A 19,006-nucleotide genomic window follows, 5' to 3' on the forward strand; every position below is an offset into this window, starting at 1 on the left:
CTTTCTTAAAGGGCCAGCGTCCATTAACAGGAAATGATGCAAAACAGGTACAGGGTATAAAGGGGGTTTATGTCCAAGGGGGCGGGGCCTGATCTTCGTGTTTCTTAAGCTAGGAGTCAGGTCTCCTGGTGTATATGTGTATATACTCACCTATCTCTCTTGTAGAGCCGTGCCTGCCTCGCCATCCGGTCCAGACCGAATCCCGAACCCCGAACGCAGTCCATCTGCCATCCTGACAGTCCGTACCATCTCGGATCCCTGCGGTGACCTGTCATCTCGCTCCAAAGGTTCCGGACCCCGCCTGACATCTTCTCGGCTTCCGAACCTGAGCTGCGTCACCCGGACTACCACCAGTGACTCCGTAGTCCCAGGGACTTCTCCGTTATACTCCTGTGCACGGACTGTTCTGCTGCCTATAGTGCTCCAGCTACCGGACCCCTTACCACCATCTAGGAGTTCGGCCCAGTGGATCCACCTCCTGGGTCTGCCCGTCCACCTGGCCCTGACAGTATAATTCACAGTCACACAGTGAGGGGCGATGAGGAGAGGACACCACAGCTAACCGGATATCATGGATCCTGGATTTCTATTCACATACTACGACTTTATTTTTAATCAGCCTTCAGCTTGAGCCATGGTGACTTGATGGATGAACGCTCTGTAGGAAGATTGAGCTTGTGCAACCTAGATAGGCCCACCAGGGTCTTTTCTGCCTAGATAGGCCCACCAGGGTCTTCATCACCTAGATAGGTCCACCGGGTCTTCTCCGCCTAGATAGGCCCACCAGGGTCTTCTCCGCTTAGATAGGTCCACCACAGTTTTCTCCGCCTAGATAGGTCCACCAGGGTCTTCTCCGCCTAGATAGTCCCACCATGGTCTTGTCCGCTTAGATAGGTCCACCACAGTCTTCTCCACCTACCGTAGATAGGTTCACCAGCGTGTTCGCCGCCTACATAGGTCTACCAGGGTGTTCTCAGCCTTCAGCTTGAGCCATGGTGACTTGATGGATGAACGGTCTGTAGGAAGATTGAGCTTGTGCAACCTAGATAGGCCCACCAGGGTCTGCTCTGCCAAGATAGGCCCACCGGGGTCTTCTCTGCCTAAAGAGGTCCACCAGGGTCTTCTTCGCCTAGATAGGTTCACCAGGGTCTTCTCCGGTAGATAGGTCCACCATGGTTTTCTCCGCCTAGATAGGTCCACCAGGGTCTTCTCCACCTAGATAAGTCCACCGGGGTCAAGCCATTGGGTTGCTGGTCTACCTCTTTGCCTTGTTCCTTCTATTCTTCTGACCATGATGTCCTTCTCAAGTGATTTTTCTCTTCGTATCATGTGTAGCTTGGTGATTCTTGCTTCCAGTGACATGTCTGGCTGATTTGTTCCAGAATTGATTTGTTTCTACTTCTTGCCATCCATGGTATTGATAATATCCTTCTCCAGCTCCACACTTCAAAGGTGTCGACGCTTCTTCTGTCAGACTGTCACTTCCATTATCCCTCACCACAATCACATGAGGCCTTTATCTATCCCTATGCTTTATGCTCTGAGCTCCTATCCCTGCACAGTTTTATACTACCTGTGATAGCCCCTGTGGTCGGATGTGTTTCATCATGAGATCAGGTTGATGCAGAGCATTATGGGGCAGCCCATGCAGCTACACCAGACGCCATTAGATTGCTCACTGAGTGTGCAGCATATGACAAATGGCAGAGTGCTTTTTTTTTTGTGATCCTTGCGAATCAACTTGCAAATTGTTCAAATTTGTGTAGAACTTCAGATTTCAGAAACATCGACTCAAATTAGACCCTCTGTGGATCGATCTGCTCATTTCTACTCACTAGATGCTTTTTCTTGGACAGGAGACGTTAACTGTACTGGAGACGTTTACTGGACTGGAGACGTTTACTGGTCTGGAGACGTTTACTGGACTGGAGACATTTACTGGTCTGGAGACGTTTACTGGTCTGGAGACATTTACTGGACTGGAGACGTTTACTGGACTGGAGACGTTTACTGGACTGGAGACGTTTACTGGACTGGAGACGTTTACTGGACTGGAGACGTTTACTGGACTGAAGACGTTTACTGAACTGGAGACGTTTACTGAACTGGAGACGTTTACTGGACTGGAGACGTTTACTGGACTGGAGACGTTTACTGGATTGGAGACGTTTACTGGACTGGAGACGTTTACTGAACTGGAGACGTTTACTGGTCTGGAGACGTTTACTGGTCTGGAGACGTTTACTGGACTGGAGACGTTTACTGGACTGAAGACGTTTACTGGATTGGAGACGTTTACTGGTCTGGAGATGTTTACTGGACTGGAGACGTTTACTGGACTGAAGACGTTTACTGGACTGGAGACGTTTACTGGACTGAAGACGTTTACTGGACTGAAGACGTTTACTGGACTGGAGACGTTTACTGGACTGGAGACGTTTACTGGACTGGAGACGTTTACTGGACTGAAGACGTTTACTGGACTGGAGACGTTTACTGGACTGAAGACGTTTACTGGACTGAAGACGTTTACTGGACTGGAGACGTTTACTGGACTGAAGACGTTTACTGGACTGAAGACGTTTACTGGACTGGAGACGTTTACTGGACTGGAGACGTTTACTGGACTGAAGACGTTTACTGGACTGGAGACGTTTACTGGACTGAAGACGTTTACTGGACTGAAGACGTTTACTGGATTGGAGACGTTTACTGGACTGGAGACGTTTACTGGACTGAAGACGTTTACTGGACTGAAGACGTTTACTGGACTGAAGACGTTTACTGGATTGGAGACGTTTACTGGACTGAAGACGTTTACTGGACTGAAGACGTTTACTGGATTGGAGACGTTTACTGGATAGGAGACGTTTACTGGACTGGAGACGTTTACTGGTCTGGAGACGTTTACTGGTCTGGAGACGTTTACTGGTCTGGAGACGTTTACTGGTCTGGAGACGTTTACTGGATTGGAGACGTTTACTGGATAGGAGACATTTACAGGACTGGAGACGTTTACTGGTCTGGAGACGTTTACTAGACAGGAGACATTTACTGGTCTGGAGACGTTTACTGGTCTGGAGACGTTTACTGGTCTGGAGACGTTTACTAGACAGGAGACATTTACTGGACTTGAGACATTTACTGGATAGAAGACATTTACTGGACAGGAGACATTTACTGGACTCGAGACATTTACTGGACTCGAGACATTTACTGGACTCGAGACATTTACTGGACTGGAGACCGGAACTGGACAGGAAACATCTGTTGTACTGTAGACCGTTGCTGAACTAGAGATCATTGCTGGACAGGAGACATTCTTTGGACTAAAGACTCCAGGTAGAGAGAACACCTACAGGACACTAATGACCTTTCTCTAGACTGGAGATCTTATCAAGATGAGGGACTTTAGCTACAGTGAAGACCATCAGTAGAGGGGCTGCTTACCAGGATGAGCCATCAGCATTAAACTCCCAGTCTATAGACATTTATTGATCGGTGGTCATTTAATGGGAACCTGTCATGGAAAAACCGCTATTAACATTGCAGACATGTGGTTAATTTGCAGTATAATAACGTTCCAACACTGTGCAGCCCCTACCAGGAGGAAATTACCTTTCTTCCACCCGCCACCTCGGCTTTCAGTCATAGGGGCATGGCTGGCGCAGCTTTAGTCATGCTCTTTGCAGCACTGACTGACAACCTGCTCCTTAGTGAATCAGTACAGAGCCGGCTGTCAGTCAGTGCCGAGAGCAGTTACAGCCGCCAGTCACTATGCACAAAGCACTGACTGAAGTTGTGCCGGCTGTGCCTCTATGACTGAAAGCCGAGGCTGTAGGGAGGAATAAAGCTCCTTTCCTCCTGGTAGCCGGGCTCTCAGTCCAGCGGCCAGGCAGTTTTAGAACGCCATTAACCTGCAGATTAACCCTATATGTGCAGGTTAAGAGTGTTTTTTTACATGACAGGTTCCTTTTAGAAGCGGGTTGACACATGCAGACCAAGCTGAGTGATGCGCACGGAGTGATCCATATGTTGTTCAGTACACATAGGCTGCCATTGTTCTAGTTCATTTCACACGATGAAGGAGCATTTTGCTCATTTGTTGGGTGATCAGCAGCTTGGTCCTGACTAATTGTATGTTGTTTTTTATTGTCAGGACGGTGATGATGATGGAGGCCACGGACACAACCATGGGGTCGACCTGCAGAATTTCCGTGAGGAAAAGAAGAAGAGGAAACTGCAAAAGCAGTCCGTGTCCCAGACAGAGCTGGTATGTTAGTGAGAAGAGGGTGGAAGATGCTGAGGATAGAGTAGATAAGTTCTTGCCCCATGAAAAGTCTTGGGATAGATCTTTAACTTTTTGTCAGTGGTGTGCCCGACTGGGTAAAATAACAGAGAGTTGGCTCAGAAATTATGGTTTATTTTTTTTCTCTCTGAAGTGTCACCTTTATTGGTGACCAAGCTCACTGCCAGCTGGCACACTTGGTGTGGCATACCCTGAAACAGCAGCGATAAAGGCAGTCTCCTATTGGGTTTGAAGGTCAATACAGCGACCCTCTCTCAGAACTGACCTCTCTCAGAGCTGAATGGGGCTCGTGACCCTCTCTCAGAGCTGAATGTGGCTCGTGACCCTCTCTCAGAGCTGAATGTGGTTCGTGACCCTCTCTCAGAGCTGAATGTGGTTCGTGACCCTCTCTCAGAGCTGAATGTGGCTCGTGACCCTCTCTCAGAGCTGGATGTGGCTCCTGACCCTCTCTCAGAGCTGAATGTGGTTCGTGACCCTCTCTTAGAGCTGAATGTGGCTTGAGGCCCTCTCTCAGAGCTGAATGGGGCTCGTGACCCTCTCTCAGAGCTGAATGTGGTTCGTGACCCTCTCTCAGAGCTGAATGTGGTTCGTGACCCTCTCTCAGAGCTGAATGTGGCTCGTGACCCTCTCTCAGAGCTGAATGTGGCTCGTGACCCTCTCTCAGAGCTGAATGTGGTTCGTGACCCTCTCTCAGAGCTGAATGTGGCTCGTGACCCTCTCTCAGAGCTGAATGTGGCTCGTGACCCTCTCTCAGAGCTGAATGTGGCTCGTGACCCTCTCTCAGAGCTGAATGTGGCTCGTGACCCTCTCTCAGAGCTGAATGTGGCTCGTGACCCTCTCTCAGAGCTGAATGTGGCTCGTGACCCTCTCTCAGAGCTGAATGTGGTTCGTGACCCTCTCTCAGAGCTGAATGTGGTTCGTGACCCTCTCTCAGAGCTGAATGTGGCTCGTGACCCTCTCTCAGAGCTGAATGTGGCTCGTGACCCTCTCTCAGAGCTGAATGTGGTTCGTGACCCTCTCTCAGAGCTGAATGTGGCTCGTGACCCTCTCTCAGAGCTGAATGTGGCTCGTGACCCTCTCTCAGAGCTGAATGTGGCTCGTGACCCTCTCTCAGAGCTGAATGTGGTTCGTGACCCTCTCTCAGAGCTGAATGTGGCTCGTGACCCTCTCTCAGAGCTGAATGTGGCTCGTGACCCTCTCTCAGAGCTGAATGTGGCTCGTGACCCTCTCTCAGAGCTGAATGTGGTTCGTGACCCTCTCTCAGAGCTGAATGTGGCTCGTGACCCTCTCTCAGAGCTGAATGTGGCTCGTGACCCTCTCTCAGAGCTGAATGTGGCTCGTGACCCTCTCTCAGAGCTGAATGTGGCTCGTGACCCTCTCTCAGAGCTGAATGTGGTTCGTGACCCTCTCTCAGAGCTGAATGTGGTTCGTGACCCTCTCTCAGAGCTGAATGTGGCTCGTGACCCTCTCTCAGAGCTGAATGTGGCTCGTGACCCTCTCTCAGAGCTGAATGTGGCTCGTGACCCTCTCTCAGAGCTGAATGTGGCTCGTGACCCTCTCTCAGAGCTGAATGTGGTTCGTGACCCTCTCTCAGAGCTGAATGTGGCTTGTGACCCTCTCTCAGAGCTGAATGTGGTTCGTGACCCTCTCTCAGAGCTGAATGTGGCTTGTGACCCTCTCTCAGAGCTGAATGTGGCTCGTGACCCTCTCTCAGAGCTGAATGTGGTTCGTGACCCTCTCTCAGAGCTGAATGTGGCTCATGACCCTCTCTCAGAGATGAACATGGCTCGCAAACATCTCTTATGCCTGCTTTACACGCTTCAATAAATCTTTCAATCCGTCGTCGGGGTCAAGTTGTAAGTGACGCACATCCGGCATCGTTCGTGACGTATTTGCGTGTGACACCTACGTGCGATCAAGATTGAACGCAAATACGGTGATCGCATACACGTCGTTTATTCCTCATACATTGGACGTTTTGTTGTACGAACCTAGTCAATTGTAACGTGTGACATCCCTCATACGATTTTGGTGTCTGATGCTATGTGCGCAGGTGTGTGCTCTGCACCGCAGCTTATAAAAGGTCTGCTTCAGAGCGCAGCTGAAAAGCTGCATTCTGAAGCGCCTCACAATGTCTGTCATTCACTAATCTCTGTCAGTCGGTCACTATCTCTGTCCCTCTCTCTCTGTCCATGTCAGTCTATCCCTCTTACCCCCTCTCTCATACTCACCGATCCCCGATCTCCGGCACTGCACGGCATTCACACTGCTCCGGCGGCTTTTACTATTTTGAAAAAGCCGGCCGCTCATTAAACAATCTCGTATTCCCTGCTTTCCCCGCCCACCGGCGCCTATGATTGGTTGCAGTGAGACACGCCCCCACGCTGAGTGACAGGTGTCTCACTGCACCCAATCACAGCAGCCGGTGGGCGTGTCTAAACTGTGCAGTGAAATAAATAGTTAAATAATTTAAAAAAACGGCGTGCGGTGTCCCCAATTTTAAAACCAGCCAGATAAAGCCATACGGCTGAAGGCTGGTATTCTCAGGATGGGGAGCTCCACGTTATTGGTAGCCCCCCAGCCTAACAATATCAGCCAGCAGCCGCCCAGAATTGCCGCATACATTAGATGCGACAGTTCTGGGACTGTACCCGGCTCTTCCCGATTTGCCCAGGTGCGTTGGCAAATCGGGGTAATAAGGAGTTAATGGCAGCCCATAGCTGCCACTAAATCCTAGATTAATCATGTCAGGCGTCTCCCCGAGATACCTTCCATGATTAATCTGTAAGTGACAGTAAATAAACACACACACACCTGAAAAAAATCCTTTATTAGAAATAAAAAACACAAACATATACCCTGGTTAAAGCCGCCGGAGCAGTGTGAATGCCGTGCAGCGCTGCGCCGGGGAACGGGGATTGGTAAGCATATGAGAGGGCTGCTCAATTCAGTTACTCAGGAGTTTAGCGGTCACCGGTGAGTCCTTCACTGGTGACCGCTAATCAGGACGCGGCACAGACAGAGCCGCAGCATGACAATTAAGTTGGGTGAAGTTAACCCGAGTTCATTCTGATCGTGCGGCTCTGTCTGTGTCTGCTGTCATCTGCCATTCAGCTCTGCTACATGGCTGTCTGTGTCTGCTGTCATCTGCCATTCAGCTCTGCTACATGGCTGTCTGTGTCTGCTGTTAGCGGCCATGTAGCAGAGCTGAATGGCAGATGACATAGTAAAAACGAATCCCTACACATTACACACGCTTGGCAAGTCAATAAATAAATAAAAAAAAGGGTGCCCAATGCATACGTCACAGAACACATGATCTAAAGGATCGCACACAAAATTGATCAATTTAACATAGACTACTAACGCACGTGTGACAGCAAATGAACGACCTACGTGTGATCTCATAAGATCCCATATGCAACCTGGGCGTGTCACATCGCATACGAGATCGCACACCTAATTGTAAGGTGTAAAGCTGGCTTTAGAGCTGAATGTTGTTCACGACCCTGTCTCAGAGCTGAATATGGCTCACGACCCTCTCTCAGAGCTGAATGTGGTTCGCAATCCTCTATTAGAGCTGAATGTGGCTCACAACCCTCTTTCAGAGTTGAATGTGGCTCGCAATCCTCTCTCAGAGTTGAATGTGGCTTGCGATCCTCTCTCAGAGCTGAATGTGGTTCGCAATCCTCTACCAGAGCTGAATGTGGCTCGTGACCCTCTCTCAGAGTTGAATGTGGCTCGCAATCCTCTCTCAGAGTTGAATGTGGCTTGCGATCCTCTTTCAGAGTTGAATGTGGCTCGCAATCCTCTTTCAGAGTTGAATGTGTCTCGCGATCCTCTTTCAGAGCTGAATGTAGCTCACGACCCTCTCTCAGAGATGAATGTGGCTCTCAAGGTCAAAAAGGCTGGGGACCAAAGCCCTTAGGGAATGACTCTTTTAATGACAAGTTTAAAAACAGTTAATCACGTTCTCCTACCACGGCTATGGTCGTTCATGGTAATAACATGGGAACACAAGAGAACTTGTTGTATCCAAAAAGAATACCCCACCCAGCTTTTGATTGTCCAGAACTAGTCATGTGGAGTCAGAGAAGGGACTTCCCATTCTGTTTTTTACATCTTGGTGGTCGGTGGACATGGTACTCACCAGTGCCAATCATTAGAAGGCCAGGTCAGCAGATATTCTCAGCATAGCCATCAAGTCAATGTAACAGTAGGATGCCTCAGCATTTAAGTGTTCTGTCTTTGGGGTACAGTATGGTATGGGGATTCTCATTTTGATGTTTTTTCCAGGTCTCTTCAGATGTTGAGTTCCAGAAGAGTCCACCGCGAGTAAGAAGTCGAGGTATGTCCCATCACACCCAGCTCATATTTTGCCCCATGACATCTGGCTGACGTCTTGTTCAATACCATCTTGCTCATGTCCTGCTCCATCATGTCCAGCTCACTGTTGTCCCATGGCATCTGGTTCATGTCCTATCCCATCATTTTTGGCTCATCCAAAAAAATCCAGTTCACATGTCCTATTATTTCCTGTCACAGCTGGCTCACGTCCTGACCCATCATATCTGGCTCACATCTTGTCCCATCACATCCACCATTCATCTCATCTCATCACATCTGGCTCACAACTTTTCCCATCACGTCCACCATTCGTCTCATCTCATGTCATCATATCTGGCTCACTTCTTGTCCCATCACGTCCACCATTCATCTCATCTCATCTTATGATATCTGACTCACTTCTTGTCCCATCACGTCCATTCATCTCATCTCATAATATCTGGCACACATCTTGTCCCATCACATTCACCATACATCTTGTCCTATAGCCTCCAGTTCTCATTGTGTCCTTTCGTGTCTCTTTTTTGTCCTGTCGCATCTGTCTCTCATCCTCTTCCTAAATATAAAGGAAAAACACAGCTAAGGCTAAGTTCACATTTCCGTTGTTTTGTATCAGTCACATGCGTCGCTTGACGCACGTGACTGATGCGCTGTTCAACGCTGTACAACGGATGACAAAGAACAGAATTCTTTGTCGGATTCCGTTGTGTGCGGGGGGCGGAGTTCGGGGGGGGGGGGGGGGGGGGGAGCCGAGCGGGGCCGTGGCACTGAGGACGTCAGTGCCGCAGGGACTGCAGGACAGGTGAGTGTGTGAGTGTGTGAGAGTGTGTGTGTGTGTGTGTGTGTGTGTGTGTTTATACACATGCTGAATGCGGGAGGGGGCGGAGCCGGGCGGGGGGTGGGGCCAGGCGCTGAGGATGTCAGTGGAAGTGCTGCGGTCTGCATGGCTGGGGACAGGTGAGTGTATGTGTGTGTGTGTGTGTGTGTGCGTGTGTGTGTGCGTGTGTGTGTGTGTGCGTGCATGTATGTATGTATGTGTGTGCACATGCGGAGTGTGGGAGCGGGCGGAGCCGAGCGGGGGGCGGGGCCAGACAAGGGTGTCAGTGGCAGTGCTTGTCTGCATGGCTGGGGACAGGTGTGTGTGTGTACATACATGTGCGGAGTGCGGGAGGGGGCGGGGCCGAGCGGGGAAGTGTCGGCCTCCCTGCACACGTAACCAGCCTAAATATCGGGTAACAGCAAAGCACCCGATGTTTACCTTGGTTACCCGATATTTACCTTGGTTACGGGCCTACACCGCTTAGCGCTGGCTCCTTGCACCGTAACCAGGGTAAATATCGGGTAACCAACCAAAGCTGGTGACGTGGACAGGGAGCCAGAGAGCATGCGCAGCGAAATCCGACGGATCTCGCTGCTCAAAAAACGTTACATGCTGCGTTCCTCCCGCCCGGCGGTCAGTCGTTCCACGACTGATCAGTCGGGCGGAGGGTGCAACGCAGCATCATCAGTCACAATCCGCTGCTCATCCAAGTCTATGGGAGCAGCGGAATCCGCTAAACGGATTCCGTTGTTTACAAGAGCAGCGGATTGTGACTGATACATTTTAGCGGAAATGTGAACTTAGCCTAAGTTCACACTTCAGTTGTTTTGCATCAGTCACAATCCGTAGCCTTGAGGAATTACGGAATCCTGCAAAATATTTTGCAGGAATCCAGTATTTCCCCATAGACTTCTATTAGTGACGGATTGCGACTGATGACCCTGCGTTGCATCCGCTGCGTCGCGGTCCGTCGTTTTTGACTGACCGCCGAGCGGGGAGCAACGCAGAATGTAACGTTTTTCGGGCCGTCAAAACAAACGCGCCCCGCAGGAATCCGTTGCCATCCGTCAAGCTTGTAATGTATGTCTATGGTGCTGGATTCCGTCATAATCCGTCTTACGACGGAATCCAGCGCAGGATTCCGTCATGCTCTACTGAGCATGCCCAGCATGTTTGGCACACCCCCTGGGCTGTTCCAAACACAAACGGATCATGACTGATCCGTCAAAAAACGGACGCATAACGGATGTAACGGACGCACCGGATCAGTTTTTTCACAGGATTCCTGTGAAAGGAATCCTGTAAAAAACACATCCGTTGCATCAGTTGACATCTTGAAAACGACTGATCCGTTGCTGACGGACCTGACGGATTTAAAACAACTGAAGTGTGAACTTAGCCTAATAGGGTATTGTTCGGTGGAAATCAGTAGGTGAGATATAACACATTTCTCACCTGTTTGGGTTGTTTAATCCCCAACTAAGGAGGTCAAGTAATTCAGTTGTTGCAATACACTCTGGCCGGGAAACCTGTCGTTAAGACAATGTAGTGAAGGAATAGGAGTAGTAGCCTGCGCTGCTTATGATCCAAGAAATCCAAGATAGCAAGACAGGCAAATGTTTTATCTCTACAAGTTTAGAAGCTTAGCCAGCGTCTTCATCAGGAGTGCAGACTACAACTCCTATTATTCCACTACGTTGTCTCCCCCTCTATCATCACATGGCACTCTCATCTTATCCCATCAAATCCAGATATCACCCTGTCTAGTTGCATCCAGCTGTTGTCCTGTACTGTCTTGTTTGGCTCTCATCCTGTCCTATGGCACCCATCCTTGTCCTAGCCTATCACGCCCTGCTCACACACATCCAATTATATCCACCATACATCTTGTCCCATCACATCTGACTCCCATCTCATCCAATCACATCAAGCTCACATATTTTCCATCACATGCAGCTCATGCCTTGGCTCTTCATATCCAGCTCATGTCTTCTCCCATTATGTCTAGCTCACATCCTATCCCATCCCATCCAGCTCGTGTTCTCTCCCATCAAATTTGGATCATGTCTGGTCCCATTAAGTTCAGCTCATGTAATGCAGCACTGGGATCCTGGCTTCAAATTCCACCAAGGACTACATCTGCAAAGAGTTTGTATGTTCTCCCCGTGTTTCCTCCAGGTTCTCCGATTTCCTCCCACACTCCAAAGACTGATAGAGACTGTAAATTGCGAGCCCCAATGGGGACACCATTGCTGATGTATGTAAAGCTCTGTGGAATATGTTAGCACTATTAAACAAAGATTATTATTATTATTACAACACTCTACTAACACCTTGTCCCATGATGTCCAGCTCATGTCCTGTCCATCACGTGCTACTAACATCTCATTTCATCATGTCAAGCTCAAGTCCTGTCCCATTATCTCCAGCTCACGTCCTGTTACATCATTTCCACCTCATAGCCTGTCTCATCATTTCCAGCTTCTTGTTCCATCACCTCCAGCTCATGTCCATCATTCCACCTCACGGCCTGTTCCCTCATTCCACCTCACGTACTGTCCCATCACTTCCAGCTTAAGTCCTGTCTCATCAACTCCAGCTTAAGTCCTGTTCTATCATGTCCAGCTCATTTCCTGTTCCATTATTTCCACCTCACATCCTGTCCCACCACTTCCAGCTCATGTCCTGTCCCATCACATCCAGCTCATGTCCTGTCCCATCACATCCAGCTCATGTCCTGTCCCAACACCTCCAGCTCATGTCCTGTCCCATCACCTCCAGCTCATGTCCATCATTCCACCTCACGGCCTGTTCCCTCATTCCACCTCACGTACTGTCCCATCACTTCCAGCTTAAGTCCTGTCTCATCAACTCCAGCTTAAGTCCTGTTCTATCATGTCCAGCTCATTTCCTGTTCCATTATTTCCACCTCACATCCTGTCCCACCACTTCCAGCTCATGTCCTGTCCCATCGCCTCCAGCTCACGTCCTGTTCCATCATGTCCAACTCAAGTGCTGTCCCATCACATCCAGCTCATGTCCTGTCCCATCACATCCAGCTCATGTCCTGTCCCAACACCTCCAGCTCATGTCCTGTCCCATCACCTCCAGCTCACGTCCCATCACCTCTCACTTATGTAATATCCCATTACACTAGACTCACATTTAGCTCAAGTACTGTCCCATCAACATCAAGTTCTTGCCCAATCAATTCCAGCTCACGTCTTGTCCGATCACGTCCAGCTCACATCCTGTCCCTTCACATCCAGATCACGTCCTGTCCCATCATGTTCAGCTCAAGACCTGTCCCTTCACATCCAGATCACGTCCTGTCCCATCACGTCCAGATCATGTCCTGTCCCACCACGTCCAGATCACGTCCTGTCCCATCACGTCCAGATCACGTCCTGTCCCATCACGTCCAGATCATGTCCTGTCCCACCACGTCCGGATCACATTTTGTCCCATCACATCCAGTTCACGTCCTGTCCCATCATGTCTGGATCACATCCTGTCCCATCATGTCTGGATCACGTCCTGTCCCATCATGTCGGATCACGTCCTGGCTTATCACATCCAGATCACGTCCTGTCCATTACATCCAGCTCACAACCTGTCCCATCACCTCCAGCTCATGTGTTGTCACAATGCCATATGGCTCACGTTTTCCACCACATTAGGCTCTCCTCTTGCCACAAGATAAGACATTTGACTCACATCTTGTCCCATCATGTTGAACTCTTATATTGTTCCCATATCCTGTATGACCCATGTGTACATTTGTTTACATCTCTTCTTATCTCTATCTTTTGGTCTGCTTGTTGCAGAGCTACGGATGATCCCGTATATGATCACCATAGGAGATGCTATACACAACTTTGCTGATGGCTTGGCCATGGGAGCTGCCTTCTCATTATCCTGGAAGACTGGTCTAGCTACAAGTATAGCTGTACTTTGCCATGAACTGCCACATGAGCTGGGTGAGCTACGGCTACTGCAGGGTGACAGAGACAGTCCCACCTCCTGTAGTGTGAAACTAATGACCCCACCTACTGTAGGGTGAAAAAGAGAGATACAGGCCCATCTCCTGCAGGGAAAGAAATACAGGCCCACCACCTGCAAGGAGACAGAGATATAGGCTTACATTCTGCAGGGAAGAGAGAGATATAGGTCCAGCTCCTGCAAAGAGAGAGAGATACAGGCTCATCTCCTGCAGGGAAAGTGATACAGGCCCATCTCCTGCAAGGAGACAGAGATATAGGCTTACATTCTGCAGGGAAGAGAGAGATATAGGTCCAGCTCCTGCAGGGTGAAAGATATAGGCCCCCCTCCTGCAAAGAGAGAGAGATACAGGCCCATCTCCTGCAAGGAAAAAAGAGAAAGATACAGGCCCACCTCCTGCAGGGTAGGAGAAACAAGACCACCTCCTGCTGAGAAAGAGTTACAGGCCTACCTCCTACAGGGAGAAAGCCAGAGAAACTGGCCCACTTTCTGCAGGGTAACAGATACAGGCCTACCCCCTGCAGGGTAACATATACAGGCCCACCTCCTGCACAGAGAGAGAGAGATACAGGCCCACCTCTTGTAGGAAGACAGGGAGAAATATGCCCACCTCCTGCAGGTAGAAAGAGAGAGATACAGGCCCACCTCCTGCAGGGAGACAGAGAGAGACCAAGGCCCACCTTCTGCTGGGAGAGAGCGATACAGGCCTACCTCCTGCAGGGTGACAGATACAGGCCCACCTCCTGCAGGGTGACAGATACAGGCCCACCTCCTGAAGGGAGAGAGATCCAGACACACCTCCTGCAGGGTGACAGATACAGGCCCACCTCCTGCAGGGTGACAGATACAGGGCCACCTCCTGCAGGGTGACAGATACAGGGCCACCTCCTGCAGGGTGACAGATACAGGCCTACCTCCTGCAGGGTGACAGAACCAGGCCCACCTCCTGCAGGGTGACAGATACAGGCCTACCTTCTGCAGGGTGACAGATACAGGCCCACCTCCTGCAGGGTGACAGAACCAGGCCCACCTCCTGCAGGGTGACAGATACAGGCCTACCTCCTGCAGGGTGACAGATGCAGGCCCACCTCCTGCAGGGTGACAGAGTTGTAGGCGCTATCCACAGTACTTGGCCGCATTTCTCATACATTTTGGTGTCCTCATTTTGGTGAATTTCCTAAGGTTTCAGTCTTGACTTATGACCGTGTGTCCTCCCCAGGTGACTTTGCGGCACTCCTTCACGCAGGCATTAGTGTCCGCTTAGCTTTACTCCTCAATTTTGGCAGCGCACTGACGTCGTTTATTGGTTTGTACATTGCGCTCTCCATCGCTGCAGAGGAAGCCATTCAGCAATGGATATTCACGGTGACCACTGGAATGTTTCTCTACGTGGCTCTGGTGGACATGGTAAGGAGCGGTAATTGGGAGACATCTGGGCACCAGCATCATCCATCACTCACATTACTCTTCTCCTGCAGCTCCCGGCTATGATGAATGTGAAGGACCGCAAACCCTGGCTGATCTTCATCCTCCATAACTTGGGTCTCCTAATTGGCTGGGCCATCCTTCTCCTCCTGTCCATCTATGAGGAGGATATCGCTGTATGACCTTGTCATTACCCTGCCACTGATCTAATCAGGATGCCTTACTCTTTGAGAGCAGTGTAATTCTCCTCAGAAACCCCGGGAATGTGGACCACTACTTCACATCATGCTCTCTCCGTGACAGGACACCAATTTCTGGCCACAACAACCCTCGCTGTGACAAGAGATGAGAGTAAAGGAATGCTCCTCATACTGCACCATCTGGAGGGGAGAAGCTACAGTGTCACTTACAAGTTTGCGCTAAGATTATAAAATCGCTAGTGGATGTAAATCCTTGGCCAGTGAAGTCAACAAAAACTATCATGGCTGCCATTACAGCTCGCACGATGCCTAAATGTACAACTGATATAAGTAGAAAGGGATGATGGTGGCTTCTGGAGACCTTTGTCCAACTCCAACTGAAAGGGAAGATGTAATAGCAGAAAAGATGGCAACTAAAGCATTATGGAGGCTTCATATTTCTTGTTTTGTGATGGAATTGGCCTCTGACAGCGAGCTGTGATGTCTCGTTGTGTCATTGGTCTCTCCAGGCATAGAATATTGGTACCAGTTGACTTATTAAGGTCCATCCAATGGTGTAAACAAGTTGGGGAAAAGATTGTGAAATATCTTTAGGATGAAAATCGAAATTTATTGACATATCTCCATTAAAAGGTTGTAGGGAATGCCATTAAAAATTAGGATACATGTAACTGACGCATTTCGGACCAGCACTAGTCAACAAGTGTTGGTCTAAAACTCTAAAGGTTAAATATATTCTTATTTTTAATGGCTTTCTTTATACATTTTTATTGGAGATGTGTCAATAAATTTAGATTTTTATCCTATATATATTTTTTCCGATGCTGGATTCCACAATCCTTTCCCTATTCACCAACTTGCTTGCATTACTTTGAGGAGTGCCCACTTGGAGAAATCCATGTACAGACCATATGGCGATGTTGCTGACAGTACAATGGTAAGCTGGTCAATTTCCTTCTCTACATCCATCAAATGGTGGTTTGCTATTTGGAACAAGTTATCTTGTTAAAGTCCTTCCAGCTGTGGTCTTCAGTCTTCTTATTGAGGTTGCTCCAGTTGTGGTCTTCAGTCTACTTGTTGAGGTCCCTCCAGCCATGATATTCAGTTTTCTTATTCAGGTTGCTGCAGTTGTGGTCTTTAGGCTGTGTGCACACGTTGCGTTTTTTACCGCGGAAACACTGCGTTTTGAACCGCAGCGTTTCAGTGGCAAATTGCATGCGTTCAGCTTTCCCAGCAAAGTGTATGGGAAAGCTGAAAAATCAGTGCACACGCTGCGTTTCTTTCCGCAGCGTTTTTGATGCCAAAAATCGGTGCGGAAAGAAAAGCAGCATGTCACTTCTTTTGTGCGGTGTGGCTGCGTTCTCTCCCCCATTGAAATCAATGATGTGGGGTCAGAACGCAGCTACACCACATGGACCTGCTTTTTTGTTGCGGTCCGCGGCCTTTGTCGGCACGCCAGAACGCAGGCATTTACCTGGAAGTGAGGTCAAGAGGTTTCCTGTTGACCTCATTTCCTGGCAAAGCCCCCGGTGTCGCCAAAGTGCCCGCCCCGACCCCCGACCCCCCTCCCGAAAATCCAACATGGCCACGCGCACAGTAGCGCACCGGCCGCCCTGCTCCTATGTTATCTGTCGCATGTGCCTTGAGACATGCGACAGAAAAATGCACCCAGGCCCTGCCCGTTCACCCCAATTCCCCCCGGTGTCATACATACCTGTCCGGTCGCAGCGCTGATCCCCCGCGGCCCCCTCCTCCTTCACAGAAGACGCCGGCCGGTCACATGTGCAGAGCAGCTGACAGCCAGCACTGTGTTCAGAGAGCTGTGCTGGCTGCTCGCACTCTGCAGCTGTGACCCGGGGAGAGTGGGTGCAGATTTTTGGCACCCACTCTCCTCAAATGGAGGGTCTGCCCTCCTAGAAAATGGGGGATACGTTCCCTGAACGTGCCCCCATATTCTAGAAGGTCCAGAGCCGACGTGGGACATCCAAATGGATTTCTGCGGACCCTTTTTTTTTATTAAATTGCAGAACAAGGGAATGATTTGGGGAGTGTTTTTTCTAATAAAAAAATTTTTGTTGTCTTTTTTTGCTTTTGTTAACTGTCAATTAGTTATGTCGGGTATCTGATAGACGCCGTGACATCACTAATTGCTGGGCTTGATGCCAGGTGACATTACACATCTGGTATCAACCCCATTTATTACCCCGTTAGCCAACGCACCAGGGCGCGGGATGAGTTGGGGCGAAGCGCCAGGATTGGCGCATCTAATGGATGCGCCACTTCTGGGGCGGCTGTGGCCTGCTATTTTTAGGCTGGGAAGAGTCCAATAACCATGGCTCTTCCCACCCTGAGAATACCAGACCTCAGCTGTCAGCTTCACCTTGGCTGGTGATCTAATTTGGGGGGACCCCATGTTATTTTTTTTTTATTATTTTTATTTATAAATAAAAAAAAAAACCTGGGAAGCCCTCCAAATTGATCACCAGACAAGATGAAGCTGCCAGCTGTGGTTTGCAGGCTACAGCTGTCTGCTTTACCCTGACTGGCTATCAAAAATAGGGGGGACCCCACGCCATTTTTTTTTTTGTTTTTGTGATAAAAACTAGGCTAGGCACCCTTTAGTGCCACATGAAAGGTACTAAAGGAGCCAGCTTAGAATATGCAGGCGGGGGTGGGACGTTATATATATTTGACATCCATTCATCCATTGACGCTTTTTAGGCTGTGTGCCCACAATCAGGTTTTGCAGCGTTATAGGTGCTGAGTGTTTTCCCTGCGTCCATAACGCTGCGTTGTGCAGTAGAAGCACAGTGGAAGGATTTTTGGAGATCCCATGCCCACTGTGCTTCTTTTCTCCGCAGCATAAACTGACCGGTGGCGCAGCTTCCCGAGCCTCTGCATGTCAATTTATGCTGCGGAGACGAGAGTGTTCTCTGCAGGTAGCATAGAGCTCCACAGCAGCCTGAACCCAAATCGTGGGCATGGGCAGCTGCGTTCTCCCGTGGACAACATTCACATCTCTGCAGGAGGCTGACAGTGTGTACTGGACGCCGTGTCGCTGGATCATGGCCACATAGCCTTAGGCCCCTTTCACACGTCAGTGATTCTGGGACGTTTGTGCTTTTTTTTAAACGTACCAGAATCACTGACATACGCAGACCTATTATAATGAATGGGTCTGCTCACACATCAGTGATTTTTCACTGCACGTGTCTCCGTGCAGCGTACCCGAGTGTGCGTGATTGCCGCACGGAGACATGTCCATTTTTTTCTAGCATCACTGATGTTCCACGGACCACGCAGTGGTGTGGTCCGTGAAACACGTGCCAGAAAAAAAGTGCTTTTAAAATAAAAATCATTTTTACTCTCCCGGCGTCCAGCGATGTCCTCTGCAGCCCGTTCTGCCGGCTGCTTCTGAGCCGGCTCATTATTGTCGCGCATATTCATGATGTGCGACACAGCCGACCCGGAAGCAGCTGCTGCGGGGGTCAGCGCCAGCCGGATGCTGCACCGCGTGAGCGATCAGCACCATGGAGAGCGGGAGCACGCACAGGTGAGTTAATCTCTAAGTGCAATCACGGGCCACGGAGAACGGAGCCCGGATTGCACTTAGACAACCCATGTGTGCCGTGATTCACGGCACACGGAGGGACATGTGCATGTTTTACACGCCAGTGAAAAACGTCACTGTTTTTCACTGACGTGTGAAACGGGCCTAAAAGTGAGAATATTGTTGCTACAGCAACATTTTTGTGAAGTACCTGTAGATTCAAAATGCTTAATATACTCCTGAATAAAATCCTTGAGGGGTGCAGATTCCAAAATGGGGTCACTTGTGGGGGTTTTCTGACGTATAGGTACCCAAGGGGTTCTGCTAATGTGACATGGTGCGCTAAGTTTATT

General features: G+C 49.6%; 1 protein-coding gene across 1 annotated transcript in view; it reads left to right on the top strand.

Annotated features, from left to right (window-relative positions):
- SLC39A4 (solute carrier family 39 member 4) overlaps positions 1-16,251 on the top strand; it is a 47,413-nt gene extending 31,162 nt beyond the window's left edge. Inside the window, exons 8-12 of the mRNA XM_075316042.1 lie at positions 4,160-4,273; positions 8,606-8,657; positions 13,304-13,456; positions 14,698-14,885; positions 14,957-16,251. Coding sequence (XP_075172157.1) covers positions 4,160-4,273; positions 8,606-8,657; positions 13,304-13,456; positions 14,698-14,885; positions 14,957-15,085 — 636 coding nt within the window. The 3' untranslated portion in view covers positions 15,086-16,251. The remainder of the gene's footprint in view (positions 1-4,159; positions 4,274-8,605; positions 8,658-13,303; positions 13,457-14,697; positions 14,886-14,956) is intronic.
- The last annotated feature ends 2,755 nt before the right edge of the window (positions 16,252-19,006 follow it).

The sequence above is a fragment of the Anomaloglossus baeobatrachus genome, chromosome 6 (assembly GCF_048569485.1).
Source record: "Anomaloglossus baeobatrachus isolate aAnoBae1 chromosome 6, aAnoBae1.hap1, whole genome shotgun sequence".
Lineage (NCBI taxonomy): Eukaryota > Metazoa > Chordata > Amphibia > Anura > Aromobatidae > Anomaloglossus > Anomaloglossus baeobatrachus.